Genomic DNA, 21,941 nt, shown 5'->3' with positions numbered 1-21,941 from the left:
TTTATCCCTCTCCCTAACATTTCCCCTTTGGTAACTAGAAGTTTGGCTTCAAAATCTTTGAATCTGTTTCAGTTTTGTGAATAAATATTTCTGTATCATTTTTATTAGATTCTACATATTGGTGATACTGTATGATTTTTATCTTTATCTGATGTACCTCACTTAGTATGATAATCTAATCTCTAAATCCCCCTACGTTGGTGCAAATGGCATTATTTCATCCTTTGTATGGCTGAGTAATATTCCATTGTATATACATATCATATCTTATTTATCCATTTCTCTGTCAATGGACATTTAGGTTGCTTCCTTGTCTTAACTATTGTAAATACTGCTGCAATTGGAGTGCATGTATCCTTTCACATTATGGGTTTTATTTTATTTATTTTATTCCTCAGCCACTTTATTCCTCAGCATCCTCTAACACAATCTTCATCCCCTTCCTCTTGCCTTCCCACAAATACTGGCTTACTTTTGAGCTTTGGATATCTGAAAAAAGACATTCAGTGTTTTTGCCCTGGTTCTTTTCCCCTATGGGATACCCACATCCCCTCAATGGTCTCCTGTCACCTGCACTGCCTTCCTTGATGTCTCTTTTCAAATGTCACTTTATTTGCAAAATTCCAGAACATCCAATAAAAAATAACACCTTATCTTCTCTTTCATAGTGCACTTTTTTCCCTTCATAGGACCTGAAAACACCTTATATGGAATTATGTGCTTACATTCTTTATAACCTAATTGTAGAATTGTATGGAAAACCCTGAGCTAAAAATTTATAGACAGGGAAGTCATGGAGACTCCTTTAAGGGGGTGAGATCTACACAAAACATATATTAATTGCTTAACTTCAAAATAATTGTAACTTTCCACTTGTTTTATTAATGCACATTTGTATGAAAATTAGTCACTAGTCATTTTATTTTTGTTCTTTTCTAGCCACCACCTCTACTGTATGGAACCAATAATAATACACACATTTCAAAATTTCTTCTTCTTGGATTATCAAATGAACCAGAACTACAGCCCCTCACATTCGGGCTTTTTCTCTCCATGTATTTGATCACTGTGTTTGGAAACCTGCTTATCATCCTGGCTATCAGCTCAGACTCCCACCTCCACACACCCATGTACTTCTTCCTCTCCAACTTATCCTTTGTAGACATCTGTTTCACCTCCACCACCATCCCAAAGATGCTATGGAACATCCAGACTCACAGCAAAGTCATAACTTATGAGGGATGCATCATACAGATGTATTTTTTCTTATTATTTGGAGGATCTGATGTCTTCCTCCTGACCATGATGGCTTACGACAGGTTTGTGGCCATATGTCACCCCTTACACTATACAGTCATCATGAATCCTTGGCACTGTGTTCTTCTGCTTCTGTCATCTTATACTATAAGTTTCCTCTATTCCTTGTTACAAAGCTTAGCAGTGGTACAGCTGTCCTTCTGTACAAACAGGGAAATCCCCAGTTTTTTCTGTGAAACCAATCAGGTTGTCCAACTGGCCTGTTCTGATACCTTCATCTGTGACATGGTAAAGTATTTTGCAGCAGTGCTGCTGGGTGGTGGTTCCCTTGCTGGAATAATTTCCTCTTACTCTAAGATAGTTTCTTCCATAAAAGGAATCTCATCAGCTCATGGGAAGTATAAAGCATTTTCCACCTGTGCATCTCACCTCTCAGTTGTTTTCTTATTTTATTGTTCAGTCATGGGAGTGTATGTCATTTCTGCTGTTGCCCATGGTTCATACTCAAGTGCAACAGCTTCGGTGATGCACAGTGTGGTTACACCCATGCTGAACCCCTTTATCTACAGTCTCAGGAATAAAGACATAAAGGAAGCTCTGAAAATATTATTTGGGAAGAAGAAATACAGGGGATAATTACTTTGGGGCTGAAGAACTGGCATTGATTGCAAGGCTCAAATTTCCAAAGCCATAAATTGTGGTATTTAATCAGATTTTGAAAGTAAAAATTTGCTCTTTCTACTAATTTCTGGAGGTATTATTTATTTGACTTCTGTTTCCCTGTACAATTTAAATTATTAAGCTTTCCTTTCTATCTCTGATATTCAAAATTTTCCCCTTGTTTCCTTCCTATTATACCAACTTTATTCCCAATTTTGGATATGAAATATTATGATATTTCAATATGTCTCTGGGACCACATAAATTTTTTATTAATTTTTCTCTCATGAAAAATAACATACTATGTAATATTTCCTAGGTATTCTAAGAAAATAATCTTAGGTTGTACAACCTTATGGGGAAAAAAACACATTTAGTAACCACTGCCACAAATACAAGTTTATAGGAGGAGAAAATTTGAGACCACAGCTTTCACTATGTATCACTAACTTAACTGCTGTTCAAGATAATGTAGATTTAACAATTTGTGTGTTTTATAGCTGGTCATAATTTTTAACCTCCTTATTTATTGTTTCTTTTTTAATTTTTTAAAAAATTTTAGTAAAGTATAGTTGATTTACAATGCTGTGTTAATTTCTGCTGTACAATGAAGTGATTCTCTTGTAAATACACACATATCAATTCTTTATTAGATTCTTTTTCCACGTAGGTTATCATAGAATATTGAGTAGAGTTTCCTGTGCTATACAATAATTCATTGATGATTACCTATTTTATGTATAGTAGCCTGCATATTTTAATCCAAACCCCCACCACCTTTGCCGTTTTGTAACCACAAGTTTGTTTTCTCTTTTTTGTTGTTGGCCTAACCCACAGCATATGGAAGTTCCCAGGCCAGAGATTAAACTTGCCCACAGCAATGAGCCAAACTGCTGCAGTGACAATGCTGGATCCTGAACCTGCTATGGCACAAGAGAACTCCCATAATTTTGTTTTTGAAATCTGTGTTTCTCTTTCAGTTTTGTAATTAAGTTTATCTGTGTCATTTTTCTAAGATTCCATGTATAAGAGACATGAGTCTTTCTCAGTCTGATTTGCTTCACTTACTATGGTAATCTTTAGATCTATCCATGTTGTTACAAATAGCATAATCATGTTTTTTATGGATAATATTCAATTATATGTGTTTACCATATCTTCTTTATCCAATCCTCTGTTGACGGATATTATTTTGCTTCCATGTCTTGGCTATTATAAATTTTGCTACAAAGCCAAGACATGGAAACAACCTAACCAAGACATGGAAACAACCTAAATGTCCATTGACAGAGGAGTGGATCCAGAAGATGTGAGACATACACACAATGGAATATTACTCAGCCATTAAAAAGAATGAAATACCAGCATTTTTTCCAGCATGGATGGACCTAGAAACTATCATGCTAAGTGAAGTCAGCCACACAATGAGACACCAACATCAAATGCTTTCACTGACATGTGGAATCTGAAAAAAGGACAGACAGAACTTCTTTGCAGAATAGATGCTGACTCACAGACATTGAAAAACTTATGGTCTCTGGAGGAGACAGTTTGGGGGTAGGGAGATGTGCCTGGGCTGTGGGATGGAAAGCCTGTGAGATCAGAGTGTTATGATCATTATACAACTATAGATGTGATATATTCATTGAGTAATAAAAGAAGAGAAGAAAAAGAACCCCCCCAAAAAATAAATAAAAAATAAAATAAATAAATAAATAAATAAATAATAAATTTTGCTGCAAAGAACATTGGGGCTCATGTATCCTTTTGAATTATGATTTTCTCCATATATATGCCCAGAAGAGGTATTGCTGGGTCATATGGTAGTTGCTTGTTTGTTTGTTATTGTCTTTTTAGGGCTGCACTTGTGGCACATGGAGGTTCACAGGCTAGAGGTCAATTCAATGCTTCAGTCACTGGCCTACACCACAGCCACAGCAACACCAGATATGAGCTCACTGCAACGCCAGATCCTCAACCCACTGAGGAAGGCCAGGGATAAAACCTGCATCCTCATGTACACTAGTTAGGTTTGCTAACTGCTGAGCCATGATGGGAACTCCTGGATCATATGGTAGTTTTTATTTTTAAGTTTTTTGGAGGAACATCCATACAGTATTCCATATTTGTTATACAATTCTATATTCCCACCAACAGTGTAAGAGTGTTCCCACTTCACTGCACTCTCTTCAGCATTTATTGTTGGTAGAGTTTTTGATTATGGACATTCTGACCAGTGTGAAAAGAAAACTCATTTTAGTTTTGAGTTTCATTCCTCTAATAATTAGTGATGTTGAGCATATTTTCATGTGAATTTGGCCATCTGTCTCTCTTCTTTGGAGAAATGTCTATTTAGCTCTTCTGCCCATTTTTTGATTGGGTCATTTTATATATATATATTCAGCTGCCTGAATTGTTTGTCTATTTTGAAGATTAGTCCCTTATTGGTTGCTTCTTTTGCAAATATTTTATCCAATTCTATGGGTAGTCATTTGATTTTTTTATGGTTTCCTTTGATGTCCAGCACTTTCAAGTATAATTAGGTCCAATTTTTTTTGCCTTTTTATTTTTGGTTTTGCTTTCTAGGGCTGCACCTTCAGCATTTAGAAGTTGCTAGGCTACAGGTAAAATCTGAGCTACAGCTGCTGGCCTATGCCACAGCCATAGCAATGCCAGATCCAAGCCATGTCAGCAACCTACCACAGCTCACGGCAATGCCAGACCCTTAACCCACTAAGCAAGGCCAGGGATCAAACCCACATCCTTAATATACCTCAGCTCTGCTGCTACCCACAGCTCCAACTCAAGTACAACAGCCTTAAGTGATGTACACTGTGGTCACATCCATACTGAACCCCTTTATCTACAGTCTGAGGAACAAATACTTAAAGAGGGCTCTAAAAAAGATTTGTTGGGATGGCAGTTATAAAAGGGGCAATTGCGCTGAGGCAGGAAAAGGGCCCAAAAATGCAGGGTTCATTTCTTTGGAGCCAGATATTGCAATTCCCCCAATTTTAATTTTTTATCATTTTTCTACTCCCTCTATCTATTCTCAATCTTTAAAGAGAAAATTTGGATAATTCCCATTTATGTTGTGACTAGACAGATTTATGAAAATAAATTTTTCTTAAATAAAGTGTATTATTTCAAGTCATATTTTGCTTGTTTTACTAAAGGAATAGTCTTAAATTGTATATTCTTATTTTAAAAAGTTAGTCTTGGAAATCATTCCTGTTTTATGTGTATGTCATAGGAAAATCTCAGACTTGTCTTCCCTTTTGGGCTCATCATTCCTTCTATATCACTTTCTTAACTTCCCTTTCTGATAATCTTGACTTTGACATATATTGTGCTTTACATAAATTCATTCAATTTTATTCTTCTCCTTAGGAACTTATTATCTTCTATTCTTTTATTCAATTCTATGTTCACAATGCCTACCATGGTCACTGGCAAATAGAAATTATCCAATATATTTTTCATGTGGTATCTACAAGGAAACACAAATTTGTATAAATAAATTAACCTGCTATGACCTTAGAGTTACAGATGACCTTAGATATGATAAAGCAAATTTTAAAATTATACTTTATAGGTCTTTAATCCATTTTAGTTTATGGTGTATGGTGTTAGAGAATTCCTAGTTTCATTCTTTTATACGTAGCTGTCCAGCTTTCAAACCCTTGGGGGAAAACACAGGCAGAAAACTCTTTGGTATATGTTGCAGCAATATCTCATGGACTAATTAAAATAAAACCAAAAATAAACAAATGGGACCTAATTGAGCTCAAAAACTTTTGCACAGCAAAAGGAACCATAAACAAAATTAAAAGACCACCCATAGAGGAGTTCCCATCATGGCTTAGTGGAAATGAATCTTACTAGTATCCATAAGGATGCAAGTTTGATCCCTGGTCTCACTCAATGTGTTAAGGATCTGGCATTGCCATGAGCTGTGGTTTAGGTTACAGACATGGCTTAGATCCTGCATTGCTGTAACTGTAGTGTAGGTCGGTAACTACAGCTCCAACTTGACCCTGGCCTGGGAACCTCCATGTGCTAAAAACACCAAAAAAAAAAAAAAGAAAAAGAAAAAAAATATTTGAAAATTAAACAACCAACAAAGGATTAATCTCCAAAAATATATAAACAGCTAATGCAACTCTAAATTAAAAGAAAAAAACTAAATCAAAAAATGGGCAGAACCAAGCTGCAGTGTAGGTCACAGATGCAGCTTGGATCTCCTGCATTGCTGTGGCTGTGGTGTATGCTGACAGCTATAGATTGGATTCCACCCTTAGCCTGGGAACTTCCATATGCTGCAGCTGCAGGCCTAAAAAGACAACAAATAAGTAAGTAAATAAATAAATAAACACATACATACCTGTGGTACAAATTCAGGTGAATTAATATCTGTGTAATCCAAGTGTCCAAAGGTAAAAAGAGAGGACAAAGGATAGAAAATTATTTGAGAAAATATTAGACAAAAAATTCTCCAAATTGATTAAATACATAAACACATGGTCATCCAGAATATCAAGTCCAATTACATAAGAGACAAAGAAAACCACAGTCACCTCATAATTAAACTTCTGAAAATGAGCATCACTATAAAAAGAAATTAGAAATCAATAAAAATATCTCTGTAAAATACTACCAATTTGTAAATATAAATAATGCCTCAAGTAATCATGGGTCAAAAAAAAAAAATAAAAATGAAATCTATAAACATTTTAAGTGAATAAAAATGAAAATATATAAAATTTGTGAGATGAAGATAAAGCAATACTAGGTAAGAGATTTATAGAACAAGGTCCCTTTATTTGAATAGGTGAAAAGTTTCAAATAAATCTCAGTTCTGTCTTATAAAACTAAGAAAGAAGAGTAAGCTCAACCTAAAGTAAGCAGAAGAAAATATAGAATAAAAATTAAAGCAAAAAGAAATAAGAAAATGGAAAGCAGAAAAACAATAGAGAAAAACCAATAAATCCAAGAGCTATTTCTTTAAGAAGATCAATGCATTTAATCAAGTCCATAGCCATAGCGATCAATTAAAAAGGACACAAACCACCAATATTAGCAATGACAAATGTGCATCACTACACATTCTATGGATATATATATATATATTTATATATAAATATAAAATACATATTTATGGCCACACCCATGGCATACGGAAGTTCTGGGGTCAGGAATTGGATCCAAACCACAGCTCTGACCTATGCAGCAGTTCTGCTGACACCATATCCTTAAACCCACTGGACCAGCCAGCCAGGATCAAGTATGCACCTCCACAGAGAGGCAAGCCACTGTAGTCAGATTCTAAACCCATGGAACTCCAATTCTATGGTTATTAAGAGGATAATAAGGAGATACTATGAATAATCTTATGTCAAAAATTTTGACCATTTTTCAATAAAACAGACCAATTCTTTGAAAGACACAAACTGCTAATGCTCTATAATGGGAACTGAATATCCTTAAATCTATTACAGAAATTAAATGTCATTAAAAACATTTTTACAAAGAAAAAAATGGGCAGAAAATCTAAATAGGCATTTCTCTAAGGAAGACATACAGATGGCCAAAAAGCATGTGAAAATATGCTCAATAATACTGATTACTAGAGAAATGCAAATCAAAACTACAATGAGATATCACCTCACACCAATCACAATGGCCATCATCAAAAGTCTACAAACAATAAATGCTGGAGAGGGTGAAGAGTAAAGGGAACCCTCCTGCACTGTTGGCAGGAACGTAAGCTGGTACAACCACTATGGAGAACACTTTGGAGATCCTTAAAAAAACTAGAAATAGAACTACCCTATGATCCAACAATCCCACTTTGGGGTGTATATTCAGAGAAAACCATAATTCAAAAGATACATGCACCACAGTATTCATTGCAGCACCATTTACAATAACCAAGACATGGAAGCAATCTAGATGTCCATCGCCAGAAGAAGGGATAAAGAAGATGTGAAAGAATGAAATAGTACCATTTTCAGCAATACGGATCATCAGGCTAAGTGAAGTGAGTCAGAAAGACAAAGATCACATGGTATCACTTACATATGAAATCTAATAAAAATGATACAAGTGAAATTTTCAAAACAGAAACAAAACTCACAGATTTTGAAAACAAATTTATGGTTACCAAAGGAAAAAGAGGGAAGGATAGATTAGGAGTTTGGGATAAACACATACACACTACTGTATATAAAATAGATAAGTAACTAGGACCTGCTATATAGCACAGTGAATCTACTCAGTATTTCTTAATATCCTATATGAGAAAATAATCTGAGAAAGAATGACTATATGTACATGTACAAACTGAATCACTTTGCTGTACACCTAAAACTAACACAATATTTAAAACAACTACACTGCAATACAATTTAAAAATATACATTGTATTACTGTATAAAACATTTCTTTTTCATGCTGGAAATCTACTCATCGAACTATGGAAAAGCAGTGTTCATGTGTTAAGAGGGTTTATACATTGCAGTGAGGGACTGGATGGAGTGTTTTACAGATTTGATTGACATTGATTGTCTTTCTGATTCTGATTACAAATGTCCATTGCTACCTACATATATCAATCCTTCCATTGCTCCAAAGGAAATACCTCAATCTTTCCAAATTGTATCATCACTGCTAAAGGAGTGGTGAATAAACATACTATTCATTCTATGTCTCCTCTATTGCAAATATATTTCTTCAGTCTTCATCATCAATAATGACTCACAAGAGAGCTTGAATTTCTTCCCAATTATATGATTCAGGGACAGTAGTTTTTCTGTGTGAATATTCAAGTCCTTCCCTGGAACAGAACCTCATATAGTCATTTGTTAGAAGAGTTACATGAAATAAATTTAATAGCAGAGTAATCATGGACACTGTCTTCCAATATCAGAACACATACCAAAATTAGATGCTGCAGATTGTTATAATTGTCCTCAGTATAGGTCAGTTTGATTGTTACATCAGTTAACTTGCTATATCACAAGTCATCCAAAAATCAAATGGTTTCATGTAAGTCCTTTATTATCGAAAGGGAACATATTATTCTGACTTCTACAGAGTTCCTCATGAGTCTGTAGTCAACTCTCCATCTCTGCATGGTGTTTCTAAAACTCATCCGAGATGCAGGGTGTGTCTATATTATCCTTCTGCTTGAACCAATTTATGGTCAGTTTACTTCAATTCTGTGTTTAGTTTAAGCTTCTATTTATTGAAAACTTCATTTAGCACATAAATTACTTTAATTTCATCCCATGAATATTATGTATAAACATACATATGTCATATGTGTAGATGTATATAAAATATTTCTCTTTCTTCATAGTCATAAAAATGTATCTTTCACTTATGTTATGTGCATCGAGTACCTTTGCTTTATCAAGATAACAACCTGAGCATGGACCATGAGGGTTTTTTTTTCCAATAATTTATTAGGGTATTATGAATACAATAAATTGTATACAAAGTGATGGATTAAGGGAGCTATACAAAATCAAGTGTTCATATTGCATGGTTGCATTTTTGTATACTTCAAGTGAGTGAAGAGTAAGTTGTAACATCTTTATTATGTATTTGTTAAAAGTTTAAACTCCTTTAACATTAGTTTCATCATTTCTGACTATAATGCAGGATAATAAACATAATTTTAAAAGGACATGTGATAAATAAATAAAATTACAAAAATACATCATTGGATCCAAAGAAAACATTCAAGGGGAAGTGTTTTATGCATGTACATTTGTACACATTCTTCATTCAAATAAACACAGTCACACATATATATGTACAAACATAGAGACACATGTATGAGGTCTTCTTCTTTTTTTTTAATGGCTGCACCTGTGCCATAAGGATGTTCCAGGCTAAGGGTTGAATTGGAGCTGCAGCTGCAGACCTACACCACAGCCACAGCAACACAGGATCTGAGTCTGGGTCTGCAATCTATATCACAGCTCATGACAATGCCAGATCCTAACTCACTGAGCAAGGCCAGGGATTGAACCTGCATCCTCATGGATACTAGTCAAGTTTTTAACATGCTGAACCACAATGGCAACTCTGTGTGAGTTCTTTTTTTTATGTTTAAAGAAAACTTGAGAAAATAGAGAGGCCAGAAACCAAAGAACGAATGTTCAAATTAACATAAATTAGTTAAATGTAAAAATTGACGAGCACAAATTGAAAGGAGAATAGGTGATTATAATTTTAATAATAAATTATTTCCCCTGTATTTATTGATGAAAGATTTCAAAATTAGAACCATGCTTACCTTTGTGAATGGGAATACTGATGGGGGACCAACCGATGGGGGCAAAATTACTTAAAATGTTGGACTTCTGCTTAAGATAGAATTTGAAGTTAAAATGCCCTTAACCACGAGAGGCTGAATGATTGAATGGAGAGGTGTAACTCACTTTCCTCAAATAAAATAACATTTAATAAATGTCTATATTATACATTCTTATTTGTGGGCTAAAAAATTATCACACAAGCAGCTTAAACACATTTATGAATCTATTTAGTCAGGTCAGAAACCTGATTGATTTCATTAGACTAAAAATCCAGATTTCTAAAGAGCTGGGATCTTCTATGCCCTCCAGGGGAGGGTCTATTTAGTTCTCTTTTTCAGTTTCTATGATGCAATTGCATTCCTTGTCTCATAGCCTTTCTTCCGTCTTAATAGCCAGAAGCATAAAATACACATATCTCTCCATGACTCAGAGACTTTTCTCACTCTACCACATTCCTTCCATAGTTATAGGATTTTGTGATTGTTCATTTTGTACAATTGTGTAATTGTAAAAGATTTGTAATGTACTTGTTATGACATTAGGTCCACCTGGAAAATAATAGCCAATCTTAAAATCAACAGATTAGTAACTTTATTCCATGTGCTTCTTAATCCCAACTTGCTATATATATAACTAACATATTCTAAGGCTCTTAGGATTAGGATGTGAACATCTTTTGGAGGCCCTTATTCTACCTACTACAAAGTAGTTTTCAGAGGTTTATGAAGTCATTCAAGGTCATAGTATGAAAGAATTATACCCAGAATTTATCATAGCCTCTGAACTGTGAGAATACACTCTTCATTCAAAATCCTAAACAAACAAAATTTATGGTGACAAAGACCTAAAAATAATTACAGCTGACTCTAAAACACGTGATCACAGCCTTGCTGCTTAAACAGTACTCCACATATCAGGATCTGCAGCACCAATAACAGTCAGGAACTTGTTAGAAATGAAGTCTCTGGGTCTATGGGGGACCTGCTGAATCAGGATCTGCATTTGAACTAGAATCCCTGGTGATTACTGTTCACATTAAAAAGTTGGAAAAGTGTCTGGTCTAACATAAATTTTCTCACCTTCTTATTGTTAACCTTTGGGTCATATAATTACTAGTGTTGGTGCTATCCTGTGCATTGCTGGTATTTATCAGTCCACCCCTGCAGACATCACCAATATCCCCAGGAGCAAAATCATACGTGATTGACAACTACTGCCCCAGAGATTGAGAATGGTAAGCATCCTGACATAATTCCAATCAAGACTCCATCCCTTACACAGATTGTAACTTGGGAAGATCACTAAACCCCTCCAGACCCCATTTCTGCAATAAAGAACAGAGTTCATAATAGTAATAATTCCCAATCTGGACTTTTTAAAAATTAAATTACACAATTCAAATAAAGGGCTAAGATCTATGTATACATCTTGTGGAGTTCAAATTCTGGCTGAATGGAAATGAATCTGACTAGTATCCATAAGGATGCAGGTTCAATCCCTGGTTTCACTCAGTTAGTTAACAATCCAGCATTGCCATGAGCTGTGGTATAAGTTGCAGACACTACTTGGATCTGCCATTGCTATGGCTGTGGCATAGGCCAGCTGCTATAGCTCCGATTTGACCCCTAGCCTGGGAACCTCCACATGCCATGGCTGCAGCCCTAAAGAAAAAAAAAAGCCAAAAATAAATAAATAAATATATGTCTTATGATTAACAGACTTTTTTGTCTTTTTGTCTTGTTGCCTTTTCTAGGGCTGCTCCCACAGCATATAGAGGTTCCCAGGCTAGGGGTCTAATCGGAGCTACAGCCGCCAGCCTATGCCAGAGCCACAGCAATGTGGGATCCAAGCCGCATCTGTGACCTACACCACAGTTCACGGCAATGCTGGATCCTTAACCCACTGAGCAAGGCCAGGGATCGAACCAGCAACCTCATGGTTCCTAGTCAGATTCGTTAACCACTGTGCCACAACGGGAACTCCCTAAAAGACATTTCATAATAAGATAATAAATGACAGCTCCACACTCTTATACAAATATGAAATTCCTCATTGTTTTAGCCAAAGTGTTATGAAGCTAGGGAGTATACTGAACAAAGTTTTATTATTAAAGGAAAACCGATTCCTTTGTTGAGGGTGGAAAATTAATTTTCTATTCATATGAGGGGTTGTATTCCCACCACAAGTCAAGACTTTGAAGATCCACAGAACCTGATCAAGACAGGTTTTCTCAATATTCTACAGTGGGAAAACTCTAGCTCAGGGTTAGACCTCTGCAAGTCAGGAGAAGTAATGGAGAAGGATTAATAAAAACTGAATTCACCCAGCTTATAGTCCAGTCTCATAGGAATAGAGTCAACAGGGAAATTTTTCTTTCTGTCCAGATCAATTTCCCTCAGGAAAACCAATTACTTAGAAGTGGTGGTATGAGAAGACAGAGCGAGCTGTAAATAACCCTCTGCTGCATCCCCTCAGCCATGCAGCCTTGGACTGGACAGGACATGGTTGTTGCCGTTGGAGTCCTAAGTCTGGCTGGGACTTACACTTCCTGTCTGCTACAGTCTCCATCAACTACCATACAGAGAAGATTATTGTCTTCCAAGTGGAGATAGTCCTCTTAGAGACTCCATTCAGGTGAGTTCTATGGCCCAGTAGGTACTGCAGAAGAAGATGAAGAGGATGAAACCCAATAATGTTTACCTGAGGTCACCTGAGGCCATTCCAGGCTAGTGCACAACCTAGGGTTTGCTGTGGTGGTTTGCTGGCATGATTAATAAATGTATGTATTTATTTATGGTGCTAAACAGAGAAGTGAATAGTGAACTCAGCAAGGCAAGGGTCTGGGTTAAGAATTAATTTACAATAATGGAAGCCCAAATAGATGGGAAATGAAAAGCATAAAGAGCTTCCAGTAAAAGTAGAACATAAGACTAAGGGTGTTTGCTGTTAACTAGAGGAGAAAAGTAAACTGTTAGCTGTAGAGGGATATAAAGTGAAGTGAGGGCCTTTCTTTTTACTTTTAAGATGGGTCGTATCAAACAACATTTCCATTTAATGAGAAAGAACCAGAGGAAAGAGTACTTGCAATTAAATCCTTGAAATAGCACAGTAGGGGCCATTCATATCACAACATCTTAATTTTCTTGTGTATTCAAAAGAAATTTTAACAATCTATTATGTGAGAAAGGGTATGCAAATGAGCTTACATTCAACTATTTCATTACCCTTGAAGCTGAATGTAACTGTGGGTTCCTTATCCACTTACTTACCTTATCTATTGAAAATTGTCTGTGGCATCTTTGGTATTTGGATAGCGGGGTCAGAGTGTTTTTCTTCCTCTGTTGATTACACTCTCTCATAACAAAAAATTGGAGATTTTTTTCACCAACTTTGCAATTTTCCATTTAGTCTTTTTTTAATGTATTGTAAATATGTTTCTGATGATTATATGAGAGTTTATAAGTTTTGGGTAGTAATATCAGACAGTCATTATTATATTACTTTTTAAGTTATTTTATCTGAAGAAATTTAGCATTCAATATTCTTCACTTTAGTCTTGCTTTCAAAACAAATGAAAGTGAATGCTCTTCTGTTCTACATACTTATTACTAATAAATCACTTTTATATAGTTGACTCTTGAACAATACGCATTTGAACTGCATACAGATTTTACTCAATAAAAAATACTACATAATTGGTGGTTGGTTGAATCAGCAGATGTGAAATAACAGATAGAGAGGGCTGACTATGGGACTTGAGCATGCATGGACTTTGGGATCCCTGGGGGGTCCTGGAACCAATCCCCCAATAGCAAGGGGAAAATATCCATATTTCTAACTAATTTTCACATCTCTATTATTCCTTATTGTTATTTATGGACTTTTGCTGTTGGATCTATTTCTAAAAGTTGCATCACCTTTAGTCACCATTTGGAAAGCATGCTTTATATTTGACTAATGATCACACTTATCCTCCTTAACCATATGTGCATCCCTATATCATTACATAAGATGAAATTAAAAGTTAAAATATCACTTAATTCCCATATTTTGAAAGAAGTTTTAAATATATTTTTTTAATTTCTGAGTTTTTGACAATCTAATCTATGTTAGTGATCCATGTTTGTCATTACATTGTCATTCTAAATATCTTCTTTCAGAAGTTGATTTTGAATTTCTTTCAATTTTTGCTTCCACAGTTGTTTTGAACCACTGTACTTAACCTTATTGCATTTTCATTTTCATTTTTTCTTCCAAAAATCTTTGTCTCTTTCAAAGATTTTCTTATACACACATATACAGTTACACACTTTAAATTCAAGTGTGTGATTGTGATAACAAAACTTTGCACATCAACATAAATGCTCCTAATTTTTAGCAGCAGTCTTTTCATTCCCTAGCTTTTCCCCCTCATTTCTCCTTTCTCAGTACTACCTTATGGACATCCTTCCACTCAACTGCAGCAATGACTCCCTATTTCAAAGTCTGCATAACTTTCCATGCTGTGCCTGTGCTAGTTATATTTTTGATGGGCTTTCATATTCTTTGTTATAAATTTGTATTATATCAATGCTAGAAAATATTTTCAGGACAGTTAAATGAAATCTATATTTCTCACCTGAAGGTGATTTTTGTCCCCAGGGAATACTGAGCCATATCGGGAGACATTTTTAGGTGTCACAATGCAGTGGGGTGGGTGGTGGCAAAAATGCTGTTAAACATCCTGCAATGCACAGGACAAAAACCAACAGAGAGAATAATCTGGCCCAGGATGGCAATAGGGCCAAGATTGAGAAATACTGAGTTAAAGAATACCTGTATAGTTAACATTTATAGATGTCTTCAGAATGTTTCCCCAAGATGTTTGACAATTCGACTAGAAAAATTAGAGAATACTCCATTTACTACAGTTTGACAACTCAACTAGAAAAATGAGAGACGACTGCATCTACCATCAGTCTAAAAGTTCCAAATACCATCAAGGCAGCAGCAACTCTCTAAGTTTCCCACCCCCTCAGGAATGTGGGTGTGAAAGAAAATTCTCCTTGTTTCTTAACCAGTTTGAGCAAGTACTCACATCTTTGGTCACCCCATTCATTTTCTTCTTATTATTTAAGTCCACATATTATATGCCCTTTTTCATGTAATTATAGAAATCATCAATTAAAATAATTCTAACAGGTAATTGTTTCTCTGTTAACTTTCGGCTAGGTATTTGGGGCCATAAAGTAGTTTCAGTTTTTATTTTGTAAAGTGTGCCTATCTTCTGACTTCTGAGTTTCTTGCCTTAATTATGATGCTTTGCCCTCTTATAGATCTTGCATGTAGTTTTCAAGATTTGCCTCTAAAATGTAATGGTTACTCCTACACTGAGGCTTTATGCCTTCTGATTTTTTGTTAGATGTGAGATGGGGAACCACTCACCTTCTTCTGCATAGAGAGACATCTATGCCAGCTTTTATTCAACAATCCAAACTTTTCCAAATGAACTGAAATACAATTATGTCATATATTAAACTGAGACCTAATTTCCTGATTCACTCACCAGATGATAACATAATATCTGCCAAATATCAGAAATTTCTAGGGTTTTTATATGTTAAATTATTATATGTCAAGGTCTTAGGTAATTTAATTATTAATCAGAATGATTTGTTCAATTCTCCCTATTGTATATCATGTTTCATTTAGTTTTAATGTTCAATTCAATTTTGCTTGATTCTGTTCTTTGAAAAGCATTCTATTTAACCTATGTTTATATCCTATGTCTCATTTTTTATTCATAAATTCTTGTTTTCTCACATTATTTTCTATATAAGTGTACATACATTCACATAATTTTCATAAAATATAAAAGTGAACAAAGCAATTAAAATCCTTGCTTCTTTGGGATTGCATTGCAGTGAGGAAGACAGTACATGAATTAAATGTGAGTATGAAGTAATGTCCTCAGGTGAATAACATGAAGAAAATTAATCAGATAAGAGCATGGATTGGCATGGAGGCTGCAAGATTTTATAGAGTATGGTCTGGGGAGGCTTTTGAATGTTGAACAAGGAATAGACCCATGACTAGTTGTGTCCATTGGACTTGTCCAAAAAGAGATCAGAACCCAATGCCTATAGCACCAAGAACTATGTCTAGTCACTTATGATTGAGCATGGTAATGGGAGAAAAAAGAATGTATATATATATGTGTGTAACTGGGTCACCATGCTGTACAGTAGAAAAAAAAAAACATTGTATTGGGGACATAACAACAACAACAACAGAAACCCCCAATGCCCAAGAATAACAAATAAATGTGCCACCTATAAAACATGAGGAAGGTTATGTTTTTGGTTATGCATAGACCAGCTGGCTAAGTGGAATGAGCACAAGAAAGTCAAGTCTTCCACTCTCTAATGGAGCCCCAATGGGAACTCCCCAAGTGCCCAACTTTTAAAAAGTGAAGTGTGAAGTTTGGAGAGTGACGTACAGTTTACTTCTTTTACTCATTTTTCTCTCCTGATGTTCAATCTGTAAGGTGGTATAAACCATAAAGTTATCATTACATTTCTCTGGCACATATTTTTCCCTCCATTCTTATTTGCCCTGGGTATCAGTGAGACATAATCTGGATTGTATGGCACCAGAACAAAGCATTTCCTTCCTCACAATCTCTCAGGACAACTGAGCTTATTAGATCTGTTGCTTTCCATGTCCATTTAATTTCTCTCTCTTTCCCTCCCCCCACCTCTCTCTCTCTCTCACTCCTTTATATACAGGACAGAATATGACCAAACCAAAATGGACCCCCAAGATTACCTGTCTATGAGAAGCTTAAGGACAGGGATTTCTAGGTACCATTTCCACATAATTTATGAGAGAGTTAATATGATCAAACTTGTGTTCTATGTATTCATATATTAAACAGTGTTGTGGTTAGAAAGATATGGAAGTAACACACACCAGGAGGCCATGATGTGCTAGGGTGTGTATGTGCATAAACTTTGTAGAGTGAGAACACTCCTCAGACTGGGGTATATGGGCTCATTTATTCTGAGGTCATGCCTATAATACAGGGAACTAGAACACAATTAACACATGCTACCAAGGAGGACATCTGTCTCATTGGACAGAATTCTGTGGCAACCATGTAATAAAGTTCAAAAGGTAATTTGTGTGAAGAGGAGATTCCCTGTGTCTTGAAATTTAAGCAGTACTGAGATTCCCTTTTTCTTCAAAATTCACAAACACCATGACTCATCACTCTCTCACTTTCTTATTATGCTCTCCACACTAATATCATGTTTTGGCTTTGAACATCTCAAAGAATCATCTTCCTGAGGGCCTTTTCAGTGGCTATTCCTTCTGCCAGGCACACACTTCCCCACATATGCTCAGGTTTCTACCTTCTCTTCCTTGAGGTCTCTGTTCACCCCTCACCTTATTTGACTGGCTTGCCACAACACCCAGCAAAACAGAATACATTATAGCCACACTCTGCTTTATACTTGCATTGGTTAGTTACTTCGTAGCACCTGTTACCATCTGATGTACTTATGTAATTTTTTATATTTACTTATATATTTTCACCATCATTAAATTGTAGCCATTTTTGTTTTTCCACTTGAAAATACTGACTAGACTAAGAAACAGTCTACACTGAGCATATGTCTCTCAAATTCATGAAAAAAGTTCTCATTCAACTGTTGAGTATATAATCTCCTAAGAGAAATGCTGATTTGGAGGAAGATTCCTAATCAGAGATGAAACAGTGAAACCCCTGAGAGGAAACACGTCTTCACAGAAAATATTGAAGTTAATTCTTGACTGAAACACATAAAATGTATCATCTCAACTATGAGAGTAATTCTCATTTCTATAAATCTAATCATACTGTTTTTCCTTTTCTTGGTAGTCACCTCCACCCATGGACCCAGTGAATAGCACAAAAACTTCCAAAATTCTTCTTCTGGGATTTTCAGAGGAACCAAAACTGCAGCCTCTCATATTTGGGCTTTTCCTCTCCATGTACCTGATCACTGTGTTTGGAAACCTGCTCATCATCCTGGCCGTCAGCTCAGACCCCCACCTCCACACACCCATGTACATCTTTCTTTCTAACCTGTCCTTTGTAGACATCTGTTTCATCTCCACCACCACCCCAAAGATGCTGTGGAACATCCAGATGCAGAGCAAATTTATCACCTATTCAGGCTGCATCACTCAGATGTACTTTTTCACACTCTTTCTAGGGCTGGATGACTTCCTCCTGACCATGATGGCCTATGACCGGTTTGTAGCCATCTGCCACCCCCTGCACTACAGGGTCATCATGAACTCAAAGCTCTGTGGACTACTGGTCCTGGTTTCATGGATCATGAGTGTTCTGCATTCCTTGTTGCAAATCTTCATGGTGTTGCAACTGTCCTTCTGCAAAGACTTGGAAATCCCTCACTTTTTCTGTGAACTCAATCGGATGATCCAATCTGCCTGTTCTGACACATTTCTTAATAACATAGTGATGTATTTTGCAGTTGGGCTGCTTGGTGTTGCTCCCCTGGCTTTTATCCTTTACTCTTACTCAAAGATAGTTTCCTCCATACATGGAATCTCATCTTCTCAAGGGAAGTATAAGGCATTTTCCACCTGTGCCTCTCACCTCTCAGTTGTCTCCTTATTTTACTGTACCTGCTTAGGAGTGTACCTCAGTTTTGCTTCTACTGACAGCTTACAGTTAAGTGCAGTTATCTCAGTGATGTACACTGTGGTCACACCCATGCTGAACCCCTTCATCTACAGTCTGAGGAACAAGGACATAAAGGGGGCTCTAAAGAGATTTTTTTGGGAAAAGTGTAAAAGGGCCATTTTTCCTATGGTGAAGAATTGCCACAATTGCAGTGATCAAACCCTCAACATCAGAAATTGTAATCCTATGATAAGACTGTGAAAATAGGACTTAGCCCTTCTATGCATTTCTTGTAGTTTTAATTTCACCCTCTCTATTCAAATTAAGTAATTCAATTAAGATTTCTCATTCTTTAAAATCACACTGTTTCCCTTTGTTGATTTCTTATTTTCAAAATTTATTCTCAGATTTGGACTGGAAATATTTGGTTATCACCATTTACCAAGTGAGACAAAGTAGATATTTAAAGAATAATTTCTTCTCAATCAATGTCATACTGAATATTTTTTCTTTTATTTGACTAAAAGAATAATCATGGGTTGATCTACTGCTATGAAAAATAACACTTGGCAACAAAGGCAATTTTAAAAATTGTATAATACACCGCAGATTTTTATTCATGTGTATATCAATCATTTGTGTATCAGCCTTAAGTGTGCTTCAAGAAAATGTAGTCTTTAGGATATAGCATTTTATAGAGAGTCACTGGGTTTTATTATGCACGTTAGGACCCGGTTTTCTCTTTAGGTTCTAGGACCATGTTCTCTCATTCAGCTGCATGTCCACAGTACCAAACATAGTCCCTGTAAACAATTGATCATTAAATACAATATCCCAAGATGATTATTCATTAAAAGACAAAATTTAATAAATAGATGACCCTAATATGATCTTAGAGCCAGAGATGACCTTAAGTACAGTGGAGCAAGATTTTAAATCATTCAATATATCACTATGCAAAAATATATTTTAGTAATTTTGCCCATCTACTCATTTAAACATGAAGAATTTTTGTCAACCTGTAAGTATTATTGTCCATGTGTTTATACATATGGATGAAAAAATTCATTGTCATTTTAAAATATTTTTAAAATTTTTATTATAGTTGATTAATACTGTTTGGTCAATTTCTGCTGTACAGCAGAGACCCAGTTTTATATATACATAAACTATGTATATAGTCTTTTTTCTCACTTTATCCCCCATCAAGTTCCATCACAAGTGGCTAGATATAATTCTCTGTGCCACAGAGCAGAATCTCATTGCTTATTGCTCCAAATGTAATAGTTTGTATTTACTAGCCCCAAATTCCCAGTCCATCCCACTTCTTCCCCCTCCCCCTTGGCAACCACAATTCTGTTCTCCATGTCCATGAGTCTGTATATTTTCTGTAGATAGGTACATTTGTGCCATATATTATAGTCCATATACAAGTGATATAATAGGATATTTGTCCTTTTCTTTCAGACTGACTTCACTTATATGAGAATCTCTAGTTCTATCCACATTGCTGCAAATGGCATGATTTTGTTCTTTTTTATGGATGAGTAGTATTACATTGTGTATATGTACTACACCTTCTTAACCCTTTCATCTGTTGATGTGTATTTAGGTTGTTTCCATGTCTTGGCTGTTGTAAATAGTGCTACAGTGAACATAAGGGTGCATGTATTTTTTTGAATGAAAATTTTGTCTGGATATATGCCCAGGAGTGGGATTGCTAGATCACATGGTAATTCTATATTCAGCATGTGTTTAGGTGTTTTCCATAGTAGTTGTACCAATTTACATTCCCACCAACAGTGAAAGAGGGTTCCCTTTTCTCCACACCCTCTCTGGATTTCATTATTTGTAGACTTATTAATTATGGCCATTCTGACTGGTGTAAGGTAGTACCTTGTAGTTTTGATTTGCTTTCTCTAATAATTAGTGATGTTGAGCATTTTTTTCATTGAATTATCTTTCTATTTGTGTTAGAAAACTTCCAATACTCCTTATAGTTTGACCCTGCATTGCTCTAAATGGAGTATCTCCCTGTTTTAAAAATGTATACATAACCTTTAAAGGAATAGTGAATTCAGTGAATTATCAATATCTTACATTTTATATCTCCTTGATGCTCATGAAGCTATTCGTCCCTATGGACATAGAATGACAAATGAGGCAGCTTAAATTCCTGGACAGTCGTATGACTCAAGGTCACCATCTATCTTATACAAACATGCATACCCTTTCAAACTCTCCTCCTTTCCTATAAGGGAGCCCTAGCGTAGTTACTTTTTAATACAGTTGTCTGAAATAAACTTTATAACAGCGTAACCATGAATGCTGTCTTCAAATATAAGAACAAATGCTGAGAATCAGCAGAAGCAGATTATTAAGCTTTGATTATTGAATTAGTTCTGCATCACTGCATAACACGCCTTCTTAAAGGCAGGCACTTTAACATAATATCTTTATTATCAAATGAGACTGTATGGGGAGAAGTTATTTGGAGTTCTGCTGGTCTCCTCATGGCTGTAGTCAACTGTACATAACTGGTGTCTAAGACTTACCTATGATATTTTGTGTGGTTGGGGTGATCTCTCTCTCTCTCTTTCTCTCTCTCTCTCACATGACTTCCTTTGTGTTTTCTCCCTCTTTTTAAATTGAAGTGTAATTGACATATAACATTGCATAAGTCTGTTATGTACAACCTAATGATTTGATATTTGTGTGTATTGCAAAATAATCACCACACTAAGTCTGGGTAGCATCCTTTCCCATACATAGTTACAATTTTTCTTGTGATGAGGAATTTTAAGATCTACTCTCTTGGCGATGTCTAAATATGCAATACAGGAGTTCCCATCATGGCGCAGTGGTTAACAAATCCGACTAGGAACCCTGAGGTTGCAGGTTCGATCCCTGGCCTTGCTCAGTGGGTTAAGGATCCAGTGTTGCCATGAGCTGTGGTGTAGGTTGCAGACAAGGCTCAGATCCCGCGTTGATGTGGCTCTAGTGTAGTCAGGTGACTATAGCTC

General features: G+C 35.8%; 2 protein-coding genes across 2 annotated transcripts; both read left to right on the top strand.

The window, feature by feature from the left end:
* Positions 1-972: 972 nt before the first annotated feature.
* LOC125124243 (olfactory receptor 7A10-like) lies at positions 973-1,893 on the top strand. Its single transcript, XM_047774392.1, has one exon. It carries the CDS (start codon positions 1,054-1,056, stop codon positions 1,891-1,893), a length of 840 nt encoding a protein of 279 aa, XP_047630348.1. The 5' UTR covers positions 973-1,053.
* Positions 1,894-18,159: 16,266 nt separating this feature from the next.
* Positions 18,160-19,179, top strand: LOC125124612 (olfactory receptor-like protein OLF4). Its single transcript, XM_047774673.1, has one exon. The coding sequence runs from the start codon at positions 18,160-18,162 to the stop codon at positions 19,177-19,179; it is 1,020 nt and encodes a 339-aa protein (XP_047630629.1).
* The last annotated feature ends 2,762 nt before the right edge of the window (positions 19,180-21,941 follow it).

This window comes from Phacochoerus africanus, chromosome 4 (assembly GCF_016906955.1).
Source record: "Phacochoerus africanus isolate WHEZ1 chromosome 4, ROS_Pafr_v1, whole genome shotgun sequence".
Lineage (NCBI taxonomy): Eukaryota > Metazoa > Chordata > Mammalia > Artiodactyla > Suidae > Phacochoerus > Phacochoerus africanus.
Note: the sequence above shows the minus strand (reverse complement) of the source record. Positions and strands in the feature narration are given on the sequence as shown.